A 19,374-nucleotide genomic window follows, 5' to 3' on the forward strand; every position below is an offset into this window, starting at 1 on the left:
TGGAGTACTTTGGGGCAATAACCAGAGACAACCTAGCCCTGACTGTCCTGCCACAGTCAGATTATGGTTAATCTGGATGCGGGATAAAGCTGCCTGTTTGCTTCTGTCTGCTTCACACACAGCTCTAAGTGTCATTAACTAACAGTCCCGAGGGAAAATGTGGTAGCCTGTCTATCGTCATGTCATTGAGCATGTAGAAGCCTAATCAAACATGGAAACACCAGTTCCCTAGAATGTGTTATGATGCTGGTAGACCCTGCACACTTGTGTCTCACTTTTAATTCCCAGGTTTGTAATGCCTGTCACCTAGAAATCCAGACTGAATTCAGCTCTGTTGCTAGTTTGTTACGCTCCACTACTAAAACATAGCATGATTCAGTCTAGATTTTGAGGCTACCTGTCTTCCTAGGCTAGTCTATATTCACTACAATGTCCTATATTTCACTACATTCTCATATCATCAAAGTTTCATTCATAGAGACTGTTGCATGTAGTCTGTTGAGGAGACAGTAAATGTAGGACTGCATATCTCTTGCTTGTTCTACAGCCAGGGTAGCTGGAGGGAATCGACTAATCTCATAAGAGGCTAAAGCTGCTTGAGAACCAGGGGCAAGGGATGTAGACTAGCTAGGGGACTAATTTATTGTAGTAGGCTTGCTTGACGTTTTATTGCAGTGAAAAAGTTAACATGCGCTCCGTTTCAAATGTGCCAGGCCTTTTTGGAATGACTTTCGAGGCAGATCCGAAAGGTCATAGCAACACCAATGGAGGCTGAAGATGGCAGACATTTGTTGGAGTTGATATTTCAGATCTGAATACCAGGTTAGGATGCATCTGGAGAGTAGAAGATAAAGGTATGTAGGCTATAGTTGTATGCTAGCATTTTGGCTATGATCTTCTTGATTGTTACTAGCCTATTATTATGGCTATTAGGCCCAAGTATTACATTGTTTTGTTGTTTGACCGTATTCTTAAGAAAGCCTAGGTTTTGGACCAAAAAAGTGCGACATGTGGTACATGTTTTGAAATGTCATAGCCTAATCATTGAACTAATAAGCATGTTCTCTGACTACAATTTACACATTGTAGCCCTAGTTACTTAACAAAATGTAACAATGTCTGTAAAATATGAACACTAAATATTTGAATTATATGATATGAATATTATGTAGCTTAGGCTATTGGGGGATAAAACTAGAGCGGACATTATACTAGTGTATGCCTAGATATCGCATTGCCTCTGTTTGACATAGTAATGTCAAGTTGACTCTGGTTTCCCTTGTACAGGGACAACAATGCTACTTTTGGAGGTGTGCTGCTGCCTGATTGGCTGGATTTCACTCTACTTTGCATTCTGTTACCTGAATGGCCAGCGGGGTAAGGAGTGGAACTGCAGGCTGGTGACACTGACACATGGGATCCTCATAGTATGTCTTACTGCATACATTAGCTTCATCGATGGGCCCTGGCCTTTAACACATGCAGGTGAGGTATGGATATGTGTTACCGCAAAGTATGCAGGTGTATTAAGTTTAGATTTATTTCAGTATACATGGCAACTATTTGAATTGCAGCATGAGATTGACCTTGACTAATTGACCTTGTCCCGTTTGTGACCTCAGGTACAGAGAACACACCGCTCCAGATCCTGGCCCTGGTGGTTAGTCTGGGCTACTTCCTATTTGACTTTGGCTGGTGCATCTGCGTCCGTACCGAGGGCCCTGTCATGCTGGCCCACCACACCATGAGCATCGCAGGCATCCTGTTGGCGCTGGGCCTGGGCAAGTCGGCAGTGGAGACATGTGCCGTGATTTTCGGCAGCGAGATCACCAACCCCTTGCTGCAGGCCCGCTGGTTCCTCCGGCAGGTGGGCCGCTACGACAGCCTGTGGGGGGACGCGGTGGACCTGCTCTTTATCCTGCTCTTTGCCCTGGTGCGTGTAGGCGTGGGTGGCATGATGCTCTACTGTGAGCTCACCTCTCCCCGGCCCAGCCTCATCATGAAAGGAGGGGGCCTGGCCATGTACACACTGGCCTGGGTCTTCATGGTGGACATTGCCAAGTTTGCCTGCAAGAAAAGCAGGACAAAGTACAAGAGGTGGCATGAGATGTGCAAGTTGGTAGAGGTGAATGGACATACAGGGAAGACTGAGTGAAGAGTGAGGTGAGGTGGAGGTATATAATCTGAGACACATTGGGCGACCGTCACCTGCAGTCCCGACATTGTGTTCCAGGGATCACCTGCTGGGTGGTTGTGAGCGGTGGGCATCTAACCAGGTTCAATATGTAAAATCTGGGATGGAGGTCTGAGATTGGCTCAGGGGTGTGAAACTATCAGATCCTTATGGCTCTTTCCCCACACGTAAACAGAAGTGAAATGCAAATAAGCTGCTGTAGCCTGGGCAGTGTGTTCCAATGCATATTTAACTACAAAATGTTTTTCAAATATTTTGGCAGTCAGTAGCAGTCTCCCTGGTGTATATCAGCTTTTACCCTTGGTGGCTGAATTACAGTACAAGTTGGATGCTGCTCTGCGATATTGCGTCTGTCCATTTACTGATGGTGAACTGATGAGTTTGATGTCTGATGAACAATTGATCAACATTTGTACAAATGCTGCTCTACCTCATTTTGACTTTAATTGTGGAACTCCCTCACAGGGAGTGTTTGACATCAGTGTTTGATGTCGGTGGCACTGAAGAGGTTTGAATACAAACTCTAGCACACATCTTTTATTGTAATCTCATAGGAATGCTAAAAGAAGGGAAAATCTAGTCTACCTCAGTGAAGTTAGTTAATACCTTGTCAATGTGTTTTAGTTTTGACAAATTAGATATTGCACATTTCAAACTATTTCTAATTTAAACTGACAAACAAATCATGCTATTATCAGACTTGGTATTCAATATGGTGTAATGGACCATGTTGTTGTGCTTGAACTAGATTTTTGTGTGTGCAGCTTAAAGTTAAAAAGTTGATCCTTGCATCACAGTTTACATGGAATGTTACTGATTGTTCAATAACCTTGATCAGTAACCAAAACTAAGCTGTACTTCGATCATATGCTGGTCTGGTCAATATTGTACAATATTTAAAATGTGACTGCCGAGGCAAGTCTCACTAATATACTGCTATTGCAACTATTTTTAAATTGGTGCTGCAATACATTATATGTCCTCTGGGTGACAGTATACGCTAATGTTATGTTTCCAAGAGCATCATGAGATAGTGTGCCCCCAAGATTGAAATTGCACTGAGGGAAATTCCTCTACATTACAGTAGGCCCCTACCTATCAGTGTCACATGATGCAAGTGAAGTGGTCAAGTGTTCACTCCTTGAAAACTGTTATTGTTTGTCTGCAGTAACATTGTCTATATTAAACACAATGATTTAGGGAGTCTCTTTTTGTACAGATTATTCTATTGATAATGATATTTGGAAGCATCAATGGAAGTATTGGACCTATTTTGGCATCAACACCTACAATAACAAACTGCATTTGATGCACCACCTTGGTTATTTTATGACTAAATAATGAATAAGACTGTAACAACCAATAACTAATCCTGATTGATTTTCATTTGTGATGAGATCATTTATGTTATTATAGTATGTTATGCAGCCGCATAAAGTGCTTTAAGCAGGTAGGCCTAGGCTATACCATGATTAATTACCAAGTGCTTAGATTGTCCATGCTATGGGCTAAAGATGTGGAAAGTCTGATACATTACCAGACATAACATCCTCTGCTCATGGATAAGGGAGACAAAGGAGGGAATACTATTAGTTATGTTCAGTGTATAGAATACACCACAAAACAGACTGTCATGCAGAATATATGATGCTATAAATGATTAACAAAGAATTTGTGGCTCAAATTGTGGCTGTAGCCTAAAAGCACTTCAGACTTGAGTCATTTAGGCCTAATACTTATATAGCCTATGGTATCTATCTATATATATATATACAGTTGAAGTCGGAAGTTTACATACACCTTAGCCAAGTACATTTAAACTCAGATTTTCACAATTCCTGACATTTAATCCTAGTAAAAAGTCCCTGTCTTAGGTCAGTTGGGATCACCACCTTATTTTAAGAATGTGAAATGTCAGAATAATAGTAGAGAGAATGATTTATTTCAGCTTTTATTTCTTTCATCACATTCCCAGTGGGTCAGAAGTTTACATACACTCAATTAGTATTTGGTAGCATTGCCTTTAAATTCTTTAACTTGGGTCAAACGTTTCGTGTAGCCTTCCACAAGCTTCCCACAATAAGTTGGGTGAATTTTGGCCCATTCCTCCTGACAGAGCTGGTGTAACTGAGTCAGGTTTGTAGGCCTCCTTGCTCGCACACACTTTTTCAGTTCTGCCCACAAATTTTCTATATGATTGAGGTCAGGCTTTGTGATGGCCACTCCAATACCTTGAATTTGTTGTCCTTAAGCCATTTTGTCACAACTTTGGAAGTATGCTTGGGGTCATTGTCCATTTGGAAGACCCATTTGCAACCAAGCTTTAACTTCCTGACTGATGTCTTGAGATGTTGCTTCAATATATCCACATAATTTTCCTACCTCATGATGCCATCTATTTTGTGAAGTGCACCAGTCCCTCCTGCAGCAAAGCACCCTCACAACATGATGCTGCCACCCCTGTGCTTCACGGTTGGGATGGTGTTCTTTGGCTTGCAAGCCTCCCCCTTTTTCCTCCAATCATAACAACGGTCATTATGGCCAAATAGTTCTATTTTTGTTTCACCAGACCAGAGGACATTTCTCCAAAAAGTACAATCTTTGTCCCCATGTGCAGTTGCAAACCGTAGTCTGGCTTTTTTTATGGTGGTTTTGGAGCAGTGGCTTCTTCCTTGCCGAGCGGCCTTTCAGGTTATGTCGATATAGGACTCGTTTTAGTGTGGATATAGATACTTTTGTAACTGTTTCCTCCAGCATCTTCACAAGGTCCTTTGCTGTTGTTCTGGGATTGATTTGCACTTTTCACACCAAAGTACGTTAATCTCTAGGAGACAGAACACGGTATGACGGCTACGTGGTCCCATGGTGTTTATACTTGCGTACTATTGTTTGTACAGATGAACCTGGTACCTTCAGGCGTTTGGAAATTGCTCCCAAAGATGAACCAGACTTGTCGAGGTCTACAATGAATTATACGTGAAATAAAAAGTCTGTAAACAATTGTTGGAAAAATGACTTGTGTCATGCACAAAGTAGATGTCCTAACCGACTTGCCAAAACTATAGTTTGTTAACAAGAAATGTGTGGAGTGGTTGAAAAACTAGTTTTAATGACTCCAACCTAAGTGTATGTAAACTTCTGACTTCAACTGTATATATATACACACACACACATATATATATATATATATATATATATACACACACAGTTGTATATATACATATATATATATAATACTTGTAGCTAAAGTTACATGGTGTGCTCTGATGAGTAATCCTGAATAACCTCAAAATTGATAGCTGAATAAACATTTATTTCATTTATCCGTTGGAATCATATGCAATAAATTGGCCATCTACTGGTCTGTATTTTAGCATTTTCTTTAGAATCATGACGATCCCATTTGCTGGCCAGCCAAACTAGCTGCTGACAGCGTTTTGAAAGTTCTATTCCGAAAATGTACTCTGTCGTTTGGGTTTCAATGCATGTAATTCCATGAAAAGTATTCAAATAGGAACTAGGCTTCAGAAAACGAATTTGTCGAGATCCGTGTGTTGCTTTCAAAAGTTGCTGTTACGAATGATGTGTTCGGACAGAGGAAAGGAGCTTTTTTTCCCTGTTGGGGGGTGGGGGTGGGAAAGCGTTTCCTTTTTCCATCCGCACTACAGTACAGTAAAGAACGAGAGGCCTGTACAAAAGTGAAGATCACTCATGTAAATTAACGGGGGATTCGGAAAACCTTTAGAACGCGGCGAGGATCATTGTCAAAATTGAAGAAATTATTCGGGGCATGACGGACCAAATTCGTCTGGGATAACATTAGGGGCGAATTGTGAATGTTACCATGAAAACATTTCGGAAGGAAAAATAAGGAACACTCGAGAGAAGCCTAGCTTCATTTGAGATAACTTAATTAAAGGAAAACTATGACCAGGAGTCTTCTCGGCGATCAAGGACGAGTCTTGTCAAGATATTGTTCAAAGGAGTAACTTTGTGGAGTGGTATTTCTCATGGAAACAAATAGGTTGCCAGTCTGCTAATATTTTCTCTGTGGTCCATTGACAAAGACTATTGCTGACAGCGGCAGGCGATGCCCAGGCTACAATGTGTTCGCATTTAATGTTTCTCCTGAAGATATTGAGAGGTTAACTTTTTATTTCCTCGGAACATTTCACCATATTCAGTGTTATCAATGTAACTGCGTTATTTCATGCACGCCCCGGTAATGGTTTTAAAGAAGAACATGTTTATACTTACCTCTGATTTCTCTTTCTGGCCACATTTTTTACATCAATAGCTGGAATAAACAAAATAAGCCAACGAATTCAAGTCTACACTGTGGAATAGCCCATGTATATTTTCTTATTTTAATGGATTCAAATCATTTTCATCGTTGTGGAACGCTCTTGAACGGACATTGAAAAAGTCAAGACGTAGTCATTCTCCAAAATACAGAGGTTGTCATTTTGGTAAAAATGCTAGTTGGATAAAAAAGCCTACGTCGGGGGAAAAACACATAACGGAAGCCCAATGAGCGGCATACAGTCAACACTCCCTGAAAGGTAAATCATATCTAATAACCACGATGTAAGAATGGTAGCTCAACTCCTATACGGCGTCGCAATCAATGTCATTTCACTTTTGCAGTTGTATTTGTCCCTCCCTTCTCAAGGCTATGTATTGGTATTTTAATGTGGCCAGCAGTATATTGTCATGTAGCCTAGCTATGCACAAAATGTGATCTGGCCATGTCATGTTTTCAGGCCAGAGGTGGACTACAAAGCAGCATCAACGAGTTAGCCAGCTAACTTTGATAAATAAAACACTATTGATTTTCTGGTTTATTAAGGAAGTTAAACTTAGATATGTGTTTTTGGTTGTTGAATCAATTAGACCATGTCCATTTAATGCTCATCTTAAACAATAAATAGTTATTGCAGAATGTTCTGGGAAGCTAGCTGGCTAAGTTATAGCCCATTCATAGATGCGAACTACCTTCTGTGTTAAAACTGGTAAAATAATGTACAGTAAGTTTATATTTTGCATTTGTGAAATTATTTTTGATGTGATATGAAAGTAGAGGGCTTTTTCTAATCTTTCTAGAACCCTACCGGAATTGAGAATTGATTCACGTTTAGATGGCTGTTTTGGTTGCGAGAGACAATTCTCCTTTAAACAGAACATGTAAGGTCCTTGGACTACAAGGAGTGACGTTAGTCTCCTTTAGTCCATTATTGGGCTAGCTAAGTCATTGATCTTGCTTTGTAGTATACCCCACGGGACCAAATAATTTGTTGTTTGTTATCAAACCCCTCTTTCCCCGTTTATAATGTGATTAGATTAGTCTGATTTGCTCCATATGTAATAGGATATACTCCGTGTGGGGCATCTCCTCTGAAACGTCTCCTATTCAAGTATTGCTGCCTTAGTACCAGGAACATTATTGCATGTCTTGTTAATCCTAGAAATGTCATATACCAAATATGATATGGGTATTCTATGTGCTGTCCTCCAGTGAAAGTGGATAGCAAAGCACAGGGATTTGAGTGGTGACAGTAGCCTGTGCAATTTTTATTTTACAAGGGAAGTCAGTTAAGAACAAATTCTTATTTTCAAAGACGGCCAAGGAACAGCGGGTTAACTGCCTTGTTCAGAACGACATATTTTTACCTTGTCAGATTAGGTATTCGATCTTACAACCTTCCAGTTACTAGTCCAATGCTCTACCCACTAGGCTACCTGCCGCCCCAATGGATGAAGAAGACTTTGCCTTTGGATAACCTGATAACCTGGAATCTGTGCCCAACTCAGTTTGGTGTGGGTGTGTAAAGATTGCTATGTAGTATCACTGGTTTCACAGGGACTTAAAACTGGCTTTGGGAGGTTGGGAACCAGCTGAATTATCCATGTTGAGTCTTGTATTGGAGTGTATTCAACATTAAGTCACCTGTTTATTGAGGAGGAGAGGGGAGAGGACATTAACAGGTGCTACTGTGGCAAGAGCTCAAAACCAAACCTGAAAACGAAACAAATATATATATATTTTATTGTCACATACAGGTGCAGTGAAATGTGTTGTTTTACAGGGTCAGCCATAGTATGGCGCCCTTGGAGCAAAATAGGGTTAAGTGCTTTGGTCAAGGGCACATTGACAGATTTTTCAAGTTGTTGACTCGGGTATTCAAACAAACGACCTTTCGGTTACTGACCCAATGCTCTAACTGCTAGTCTACCTGACCCAATTCTCCAACTGCTAGGCTACCAATAAAATACAGAAACTACAATACAGAAACAATACAGAAACTACACTCTATCATGTGGAATAAAGAGTCATGCAGCTCTGTCTAATATATTCCTATTTGAAACATGAATAGTCTGCCCCATCGAATAAACCCACCAACATATCTGGACAACAACAAAACATGCTATAGGAGAGTAGACAGCCATGCCTCCTTTGCTCTTGACATCGTATTTGTGTCGTGACAAGGAATTTTGGAATGAAATGGAGTCTTCTTAAACCCAAAAGCATTTGGATTTTTCAGAACTGTTGTAAAGGTTTTCCATTGGTGCCAGTCTTGAATGCTTCGGCTGGCCTTCCTTTCATTGCACTTTCCTAGCCTAAATGTCAGGGAATGGAAAATACATTTCTTTCAGCAGTTTTGTTTCCAGCACATTCACAGTACTTGATGTATTTGTACCATTTTGACACTCCACTGTCTCTGCACTCTTCTTAGGAAAGACAAAAGCTAGAGGCACTCATGATTGGCCTCAAAAGTCAAATAGTGTTTTGATGTCTTTAACCTCTATAATCTGTATACAGATAACAAGATTAATCTATTATCTTTTTTGCACAGTTGTTGTGCAACCACTGCCTCCTTCACATTGTTTTGCTTGCATCTGATGTTTTTGTATCACCAAGCCAACCCCATTTTTATTTCCAGGACTGTAGCTTCTGGTTTCATGATCATGTCATGTGGCTTTCCAGAGGTCAAGGTACTCAGGCTTGCAAAACTACCGGAATGTTCAGTAATTTAGGTAATTAATGCTGAAACCCTCATATTAAACACCAATTGTATTCCCTAAGTTTATGGTTTATATTTAGGATCATGTTTTACAGCTTTGGTATTCTATTTTTTATAGAATAAATAAATAAATAAATATATATATATATATAAAAACATGTGATAATGCCATGTCCCAGGCCCCAAGAACCTGCTTCAAGCTGATTGGCTAATTTAAAAAATATGGGCTATTCTGTGGGAAAGTCACCTGAGCATGAAAATCTTAAGTTTACTATACTACATTTGAGAAACATTTCAGATGATAACAAATGTGTTATGATACTGTAGCTTTTGATCAAGAAATCTTTAAGATTTGAATGTCTATTTCAGACTGTGACATCCATAACGGAGGTTGTAACATCCATAACAGTAGTTTTTCCTCCCTAAAGTAATAATGGGAATGACAATCTTTTTAAAATGCTAATTTTTGTGTTCAGCCAAGCCTTTCCTTCGAAATGGCTAACTATGTTTTGACCTAAGACAAACTCACAGACTTTTGCTAATATGTTCAGTCTTCTCAAAAAGCTTATCCATTTCATGTAACATCCATAGCACCTCTTATTTGCTTTATTTCTCCAACATGCTAATATTTAGAAGTCCGCTTTTTTGGATATACACTCCCCCAAGGGGTACTATAGACACACACATCAAAAGTTTAATTTATATTTTGTTTGTCCATTCAATGAGACAAGTTGTGATTTTGCGTGCAAATGTAACATCTATAATGCTGGAATCGCCCAAATGCATTGACCTTTACTAGTGGAATATTATCAACATTCTAAACGATCCAACCATGCCCCCTACAAAATGCTGTGGGTTATGCACATTTTCAGGGGTTTGCCTATAGCCAAAAGCCCTTTGTGTTGGCAGTGGCGCCGGTATATCCTACCTCTGGTGCCCACCTGCATAAAGGCATGCTAGTGGGTGGAGTTCCTCCACCTCCCAGCACAACCCTACATTAAGCAGGGACTTTTGCAGGCTCTCAAGAAAACATGCACTACCCAGGGCCGGATACAGCCATGAGCTGATAGGCCAAGCCAGGAAGCAGGGTCATCATGATCATCATCTCCTCTGTATGCTTAGCCCATCGCCTCTGCTTAAGGAGAGAGCACCAGCATAGTGGAGCAGCACCGCTCCGGCTTTGTTGGAGTCCCTCCCTATTATTGTGAAGTGTTTACTTCTTTGGGCCCCTTTTGGTTGTCCTCCTACACTGCTATTTCTCCAGAGGGTCCGCAACAGAAGGAGCATGAGCGTTTTATTTCCATTTCATTTTGGTTGAAAGCAGCAAATCAAACATGTAGGTTAGTGAAGATTCAAATATGGTTTCGGACAGCACATAAGTGATACAGCAATTCAACTGAATTTCCCACACCCTGCAATGCACTAAGTCTTATTTTTTTACGTCTAGAGATCCTCACTGTATTTGACTGATCTTTTAATTAAGATATTGATCACACTAACACAGACCAAATGGATTGCCCTTTGTCAGTTGATTATCGGAGCACTATTGGCATGTATAGTTTGTTTCATTGCCAGAAAACCTCTTCTGGTTGTATGTCTATGACTGACTCCCACAGAGGGCCAGGGTGTTCAGGGCCTGTTGGAAGTATCATGCTTGAATTACTGATGAAGGCTGGGATATGCGACTGGGTCTCTTTGCTCTTTGTCACTGAGTTTAGCTGATCTGGGTATTTTCACCCACCCTCACGGGAAGTGGTGACATCACTGATAAACAATGTCTGTCAGCCCGGCCAGGCCACCAGCCCTTCTTGACAGAGCCGCTGGCCAGAGCGGTGCAGAATGGGTATGAGCTGAGCCTCCCTGTCATTCTACGCCCTTGACAAATTACAGCATCAAGGGCCCTGTTTGTTTGAGCAGAGGTTCTGTTTCAATGTTTTGACTATGTTAGAACATGTTTGGTTCCGTTACATTGTTTTACTATGTTAGAACATGTTCGGTTCTGTGACAGTGTTTTACTATGTTAGAACATGTTTGGTTCTGCTACATTGTTTTACTATGTTGGAACATGTCCGGTTCTGTGACAGTGTTATGACTATGTTCGAACATGTTTGGTTCTGCTACATTGTTTTACTATGTTAGAACATGTTTGGTTCTGCTACATTGTTTTACTATGTTAGAACATGTTTGGTTCTGCTACATTGTTTTACTATGTTGGAACATGTCCGGTTCTGTGACAGTGTTATGACTATGTTAGAACATGTTTGGTTCTGCTACATTGTTTTACTATGTTGGAACATGTTTGGTTCTGCTACATTGTTTGACTATGTTGGAACATGTTTGGTTCTGCTACATTGTTTTACTATGTTGGAACATGTTTGGTTCTGCTACATTGTTTTACTATGTTGGAACATGTTTGGTTCTGCTACATTGTTTTACTATGTTGGAACATGTTTGGTTCTGCTACATTGTTTTACTATGTTGGAACATGTTTGGTTCTGCTACATTGTTTGACTATGTTAGAACATGTTTGGTTCTGCTACATTGTTTTACTATGTTGGAACATGTTTGGTTCTGCTACATTGTTTTACTATGTTGGAACATGTTTGGTTCTGCTACATTGTTTGACTATGTTAGAACATGTTTGGTTCTGCTACATTGTTTTACTATGTTGGAACATGTTCGGTTCTGCTACATTGTTTTACTATGTTAGAACATGTTCGGTTCTGTGACAGTATTATGACTATGTTAGAACATGTTTGTTCTGAATGTAATTTAGTCATGTCTACTTTTCTGTAATCATGCAAAGTTGCTGCTGAGTTCAGTTGAATTGACCAGTTATGGTTATCTCACTCTTATGAGAAATTATCACTTTTTATTTCATATGAATGACTGTCTAGAGATACCAATATCTTAACATCTGTAGTATATTCCTACACATGGAGGAAGTCAGACAGATGTAGACAGACTTGCCTAGTTAAATAAAGGTTAAATAAAAAAATGAAGTAGTGGTTGTACATGTTGAAATATATCAACACAGTGACCAATAATACCCCACAATTAAGTGGCTTTATGTTTTTGCTGATTATAGGGAAATCATATACAGTAGCGGTGCGTGGGTAAAATCACTGGGGACCCCCCCCCCCCCCACACACACCCAATGTGTTGTGATAATTGCGTGGTTTGCTCTATAACCTGTTAACTCATATGCCTTGCGACTGGGATATATAGGCCTAAAGGCCGAGACAAGAAGAAGACAGTGGCACACCTTTGTTTTATCAGAAAACCGGATAGCGAATTCTGTCCAGTGAAATCCACAAAGAATATTGCATGTACAGTAACAGACAGTTACATGACCTACAGCATGGTCAAGCAAGTTAATGTTTCCAACATTTTCGGACCACTAAACAACTATTGATTTAGAACCACAGAGTATTCCAGCACCATTTCAACGCCAAGATTTCAACATCATCAAATCACCTCTGCTTAGTCTAATACAGTGACAACTAATTGATACCAAAAACTATTTAGTCCAATCCATGTAAACTAAATATGACGTGGCTGTCCATTGTTCTGATTTCTGTGTGTGTGTGTGTGTGTGTGTGTGTGTGCGTGCGTGCGTGCGTGCGTGTGTGTGTGCGCGTGTATGTTCGTGCAAATAGAAAAATGTTGACTCACTGTACTTCTAGAGAAACAGCAATGCCATCCTCCTCTCTTTCATGTTGACGATCACTCTGTCATACAGTACACACTTTTATATTTTTGTTGTCATAGGCTACCTGACTATAATGCTTGCTCGCTAGCCTAACTTCCATTCATGTGTAACATTAGCTCGTTAGCATTAGCCTTCTACATCTAGCTACATGTTGAACTTCCATCCTCTCAGGCCAGGGGCACAACAATGTATAAATTAATGGTTGGATCAGAATCGCCGTTATAATCACTGGCCAGTACAGAGAATGAACTAAAACCACACATCCAAATCCCTATCTCCATCCATGGCTAATTTACGAAAGGGATCATTTTAGCTAGCTGGCTACCTAGCCACCGGAGGACAACAACACAATGATATGCAACGATTCAAGTTTTTCTGTCAATGACGTATGCTCTTAATGGGATTTGATAGGAGTGACACCAAATCAAAGCTGGCTACACTTTACACATTTCTTTGGTGTGCCAGGACCATTCACTGTTGAGCTCGCTCAGTTTAGCTCATCTCTGATTGTAAAATTCTTTATACTTTTTTTGTCAAGGGAGGCCAGATGCTCGCTGGTTTCCCTTGCCTTCAATGCTACGGACGGCAACAATGTCATACTCGTTTAGACCAGACAGCTTCAGATAGATGACCTACACGTAGAGACAGAGGGGCGCTGTTTCCCTCGCTCGGATGCTTTCTCCTGTGAGATACATTCAGCCTCTTGCGAATTGGAAGGAAAATTATGAAACACAGAGAGACAAAAAATACATTATTTAATCATAAATAAATAAAATATTGGTCAATGTTTTGAGGAAGCCTGGCTTCCATGGCATCCATGAATACACGCCACTCATCAAATAAGTGATACAGGAAGTTTGTTACAAATGGGCATCTGAAATGTAACCTATCATACACACAGTGTTTTGCCAGTGGTGGTTTATTTAATAACCTTTTTTTTCTTCATTTCTTGACGCCAGGCTGGCGAAAATCCTTTGTCATTTTAACACCTGCCTGAAATGGAATGGGGGTAAATGTTTTTTTTTTATGTCTCAAACAAAAGCTTGGGTGTCTGGTGCCGTGATGGTGGACCCTCCTTGTTCTGAGATGATTATCAGCAGATAAGACTGTGCACAGGTGTGTATTGTCATCCTCAGTGGAGACCTAAGATTCACTTGCTGTCCGTATGAGCTAGGCCAAGGAACAACTTAGATAAAATCAGCCTTGTAAGTCTTTTGGGATTTGGAGTGAAGATACTATGAGTTACTGTTAAACATTGTTACTCATAGGAATGAGTGGTTTGGGATGGATTACCATTTCTTGGAAGGAAAACTTTTTCACTCATATTGTAATTAATTATAGGTCATACAGTGGCTTGCGAAAGTATTCACCCCTTGGCATTTTTCCTATTTTGTTGTCTTACAACCTGGAATTAAAATGAATTTTGGGGGGATTTGTATCATTTTATTTACACAACATGTCTACTACCACTTTGAAGATTACAAAATATTTTTTATTGTGAAACAAACAAGAAATGAGATGAAAACTGAAAACTTGAGTGTGCATAACTAACTATTCACCCCCCCCCAAAAAGTCAATACTTTGTAGAGCCACCTTTTGCAGCAATTACAGCTGCAAGTCTCTTGGGGTATGTCTCTATAAGCTTGGCACATCTAGCCACTGGGAGTTCCGCTGGTGTACAGCAATCTTTAAGTCATACCACAGATTCTCAATTGGATTGAGGTCTGGGCTTTGATTAGGCCATTCCAAGACATTTAAATGTTTCCCCTTAACCTGTTATGGATAGGGGGCAGTATTTTCACGGCCGGATAAAAAACGTACCCGATTTAATCTGATTATTACTCCTGCCCAGAAACTCGAATATGCATATAATTATTAGCTTTGGATAGAAAACACTCCAAAGTTTCTAAAACTGTTTTAATGATGTCTGTGAGTATAACAGAACTCATTTGGCAGGCCAAAACCTGAGAAGATTCTGTACAGGAAGTACCCTGTCTGACCATTTCTTGGCCTTCTTGATCATCTCTATCCAAAACAGGGGATCTCTGCTGTTACGTGACACTTCCTACGGCTCCCATGGGCTCTCAGAAGGCGGCAAAATGCTGAATGGTGGCTTTGCAGGCCCTGGCTGAAAAACATCAGCGCGTTTGGATAGTGGTCGGTCAGAGTACTATGAGACTGAGGCGCGTGCACGAGTCGACTCCATGTTTACTTTCTCTCTCTTTGAACGAAAACAACCACTCCCGGTCGGAATATTATCGCTTTTTTACGAGAAAAATTGCATAAAAATTGATTTTAAACAGCGGTTGACATGCTTCGAAGTACGGTAATGGAATATTTAGAACATTTTTGTCACGAAACGCGTCGGGCGCGTAACCCTTCGTCACCCTTGGATAGTGTCTTGAACGCACGAACAAAACGCCGCTATTTGGGTATAACTATGGATTATTTGGAACTAAACCAACATTTGTTATTGAAGTAGAAGTCCTGGGAGTGCATTCTGACGAAGAACAGGAAAGGTAATTAACTTTTCTAATAGTAAATCGGAGTTTGGTGAGGGTCAAACTTGGTGGGTGTCAAAATAACTAGCCTGTGATGGCGTGCTATCTACTCAGAATTTTGCAAAATGTGCTTTCACCGAAAAGCTATTTTAAAATCGGACATAGCGAGTGCATAAAGGAGTTCTGTATCTAGAATTCTTAAAATAATTGTTATGTTTTTTGTGAACGTTTATCGTGAGTAATTTAGTAAATTCACCGGAAGTGTTCGGTGGGAATGCTAGTTCTGAATGTCACATGCTAATGTAAAAAGCTGGTTTTTGATATAAATATGAACTTGATTGAACAAAACATGCATGTATTGTATAACATAATGTCCTAGGCGTGTCATCTGTTGAAGATCATCAAAGGTTAGTGCTGCATTTAGCTGTGGTTTTGTTTTTTATGACATTATATGCTAGCTTGAAAAATGGGTGTCTGATTATTTCTGGCTGGGTACTCTGCTGACATAATCTAATGTTTTGCTTTCGCTGTAAAGCCTTTTTGAAATCGGACAGTGTGGTTAGATAAAGGAGAGTCTTGTCTTTAAAATGTTGTAAAATAGTCATATGTTTGAAAAATTGAAGTTTTTGTATTTTTGAGGAATTTGTAATTCGCGCCACGCCTATCATTGGATATTGGAGCAGGTGTTCCGCTAGCAGAACGTCTACATGTAAGAGGTTAACCTGTTGAGGACAGACGTTCCGCCTGCGGAACCCCTAGCCAACAGCCAATGGCATCGCACGGCGCGAAATACAAAACCAACTAAAATACCACAATTCAATTTTCTCAAACAATCAACTATTTTACACCATTTTAAAGATAAGACTCTCGTTAATCTAACCACATTGTCCGATTTCAAAAAGGCTTTACAGCGAAAGCAAAACATTAGATTATGTTAGGAGAGTACATAGACACAAATAATCACACAGCCATTTTCCAAGCAAGCATATAATGTCACATAAACCCAAACCACAGCTAAATGCAGCACTAACCTTTGATGATCTTCATCAGATGACACTCCTAGGACATTATGTTATACAATACATGCATGTTTTGTTCAATCAAGTTGCTGTTTATATCAAAAACCAGCTTTTTACATTAGCATGTGATGTTCAGAACTAGCATACCCACCGAAAACCTCCGGTGAATTTACTAAATTACTCATGATAAACGTTCACAAAATACATAACAATTATTTTAAGAATTATAGATACAGAACTCCTTTATGCAATCATGGTGTCAGATTTTAAAATAGCTTTTCGGCTAAAGCACATTTTGCAATATTCTGAGTACATAGCTCGGCCATCACAGCTAGCTATTTTGACACCCACCAAGTTTGGGACAACCTAAACTCAGAATTACTATTAGAACAATTGGATTACCTTTGCTGTTCTTCGTCAGAATGCACTCCCAGGACTTCTACTTCAACAACAAATGTTGTTTTGGTTCCAAATAATCCATAGTTATATTCAAATAGCTCCGTTTTGTTCGTGTGACGCGCGAGCGCATTTCGTGACAAAAAAACCCGAAATATTCCATTACCGTACTTAGAAGCATGTCAAACGCTGTTTAAAATCAATTTTAATGCTTTTTTTCTCGTAAAATAGCGATAATATTCCAACCGGGCAATGTTGTATTCATTCAAAGGCTGAAAGAAAAAAATGGAGTAGTCTCGTGACCGCGCATCTCCAGTGTCACTGTCCCCAGGCTGACCACTTACAAATTCTCCTGCTGTTCTTCGCCCAGAGACAGCAGACACCCCATTCCACTCTCTGGCGGCTTTAGAGATCCAATGGAAGCCTTAGAAAATGTCACGTTACAACACAGATGCTGTATTTTCGATAGAGATGCAACAGAAGGACAACAAATTGTCAGACAGGGCACTTCCTGTATGGAATCTTCTCAGGTTTTGGCCTGCCATATGAGTTCTGTTATACTCACAGACACCATTCAAACAGTTTTAGAAACTTTAGGGTGTTTTCTATCCAAATCAAAATCAAATTATATGCATATTCTAGTTACTGGGCAGGAGTAGTAACCAGATTAAATCGGGTACGTTTTTTATCCGGCCGTGCAAATACTGCCCCCTATCCCCAACAGGTTAATCCAACCACAGTGTCCGATTTCAAAAAGGCTTTACGGCGAAAGCAAACCATGCTATTATCTGAGGACAGCACCCCAGCAAACATACACATGAAATCATAATTCAACCCACCAGGAACAACACAAAAGTCAGAAGTAACATATAATGCATGCCTTACCTTTGAAGATCTTCTTCTGTTAGCACTTCAATATGTCCATTAAACATCACAAATGGTCCTTTTGTTTGATAAATTCTGTCGTTATATATCCAAAATGTCCATTTATTTGGCGCGTATGATTCAGAAAATACACCGGTTCCAACTCGCGCAACATGACTACAAAATATCTCAGAAGTTACCTGTAATCTTTGTCCAAACATTTAAAACAACTTTCCTAATACAACTTTTTTTTTTTTTTTTTACGAAAATAATTGATCAAATTTAAGACGTGATAAACTGCGTTTAATACCAGAGGAAAACAAAGTGGAGCGTGCTTTCAGGTCACGCGCCTCTATCAAACAATACACTTCCCTCGACCCTCGTTCTGAACAGGGCTACTTCTTCATTACTCAAAGGAAAAACATCAACCAATTTCTAAAGACTGTTTACATCCAGTGGAAGCGATAGGAACTACAGGCTTTAACGAAACACGGCTTGTAACAAAAATAAATAGGCTTTAACGAAACACGGCTGGTAACAAAAATAAATAGGCTTTAACAAAAAACGGCTTGTAACAAAAAAAATGTGCAGTAAGCTTTAGTTGTCTTTTTGCACTGAGTCAATTCCTCACGCTGCTGTTTCCAATGTCTTATCATCGACTCATTAAGACCAAGCTCCCGTGCAGCAGCTCTATTTCCTTTTCCAACAGCCAGATCAATCGCCTTCAACTTGAAAGCTGCATCATATGCATTTCTCCGTGTCTTTGCCATGATGAGGGTGACAAAATGACTACCGTAATCAGAATGATGGGAAGTTTGAGAGCGCTCGATTTAATCTGAACAGTAAACAAAAAAGTTGTTTGACCTTAACCCGTTCAGCAATTTCATTGGTCTAATGAAAGTTCATGCCGCCAAAAAACTGAGCACGTCACAGAAAGTGTTTTTTTGGAGAAAAAAAAATTGAAAGAGGGAAAAATCCATATATTAGCTGCGTCATTGTTTAAGCCGCGAGGTTCAAAGCCTGGGAAAAAAGTTGTGGCTTATAGTCCGGAATTTACGGTACATTTCTCCAGCCCTATCCCTCAGCTTTTTACTGCAAAAAGTGTAGACACTTGTTTTTTCAAGTGTCTACACGAACAGCTACAACCTGAAGTAATTATGTCCTTAGGTTATTGTTTGCCCTCTGAGTATCGTGACCAGCTGTCTCTTTCCCTCTCTTTCTCCCTTTCTCTCTTTTCACCCTTCACTTTCCTCTACTTTCAGCATGTCTTGGCTTGAACTACAGACAGCTATTTCCAGATGAGAACCACACCCAATGGAGTCAGGGATTGAATAACCAGGTAGTCCATTTGGACTGATATAGGCACTGCCAAGGTCTTTTCCACATAACTCAAGCAGTATTATGCAGAGATAGACAGTCCTCAACTTCATGGAGCTGGATGTTTTCCTTCAAGCAGAGATAGTCAAACATGACTTTCATCGACATTCAGTTTCTACATTTTATTTATGTCTGTTTACATTGCTGCAGTTGCTCGTCCAGTTTCCGTGTGCCTCAGATTTCCCTGACCGCAGCTGAATTTGTCCTCGAGCCAGAGGCCAGGCTTTATCCTGCCAGAGTCTAGGAAAAAAATAAAATATCTAGTTGCTACGGGACTAAGAAACGTTGG

The 19,374-nt window shown here is 40.0% G+C and overlaps 2 protein-coding genes across 5 annotated transcripts in view; both read left to right on the plus strand.

Annotated features, from left to right (window-relative positions):
- Positions 1-447: 447 nt before the first annotated feature.
- Positions 448-3,397, plus strand: tlcd5b (TLC domain containing 5b). Its single transcript, XM_014197794.2, has 3 exons — positions 448-854; positions 1,288-1,485; positions 1,623-3,397. Exons 2-3 carry the CDS (start codon positions 1,296-1,298, stop codon positions 2,153-2,155), a joined length of 723 nt encoding a protein of 240 aa, XP_014053269.1. The 5' UTR covers positions 448-854; positions 1,288-1,295; the 3' UTR covers positions 2,156-3,397.
- Positions 3,398-5,638: 2,241 nt separating this feature from the next.
- Positions 5,639-19,374, plus strand: part of arhgef12b (Rho guanine nucleotide exchange factor (GEF) 12b) — a 109,186-nt gene continuing 95,450 nt past the window's right edge. For 2 of the 4 annotated variants that reach the window (XM_045717284.1, XM_014197790.2), the window contains exon 1: positions 5,640-6,756. In XM_045717284.1, coding sequence (XP_045573240.1) covers positions 6,725-6,756 — 32 coding nt within the window. In that variant the 5' untranslated portion in view covers positions 5,640-6,724. Of the gene's footprint in view, positions 6,757-19,374 lie in introns of all 4 variants that reach the window. The other 2 variants (XM_045717285.1, XM_045717286.1) reach the window with 2 other exon arrangements.

The sequence above is a fragment of the Salmo salar genome, chromosome ssa04 (assembly GCF_905237065.1).
Source record: "Salmo salar chromosome ssa04, Ssal_v3.1, whole genome shotgun sequence".
Lineage (NCBI taxonomy): Eukaryota > Metazoa > Chordata > Actinopteri > Salmoniformes > Salmonidae > Salmo > Salmo salar.

Coding starts and splice junctions, on each gene's coding strand:
- tlcd5b (XM_014197794.2), top strand. CDS start 1,296: ATGCTACTTTTGGAGGTGTGCTGCTGCCTGATTGGCTGGATTTCACTC. Junction 1,486..1,622: donor CTGGCCTTTAACACATGCAG/GTGAGGTATGGA, acceptor TTGTGACCTCAG/GTACAGAGAACACACCGCTC.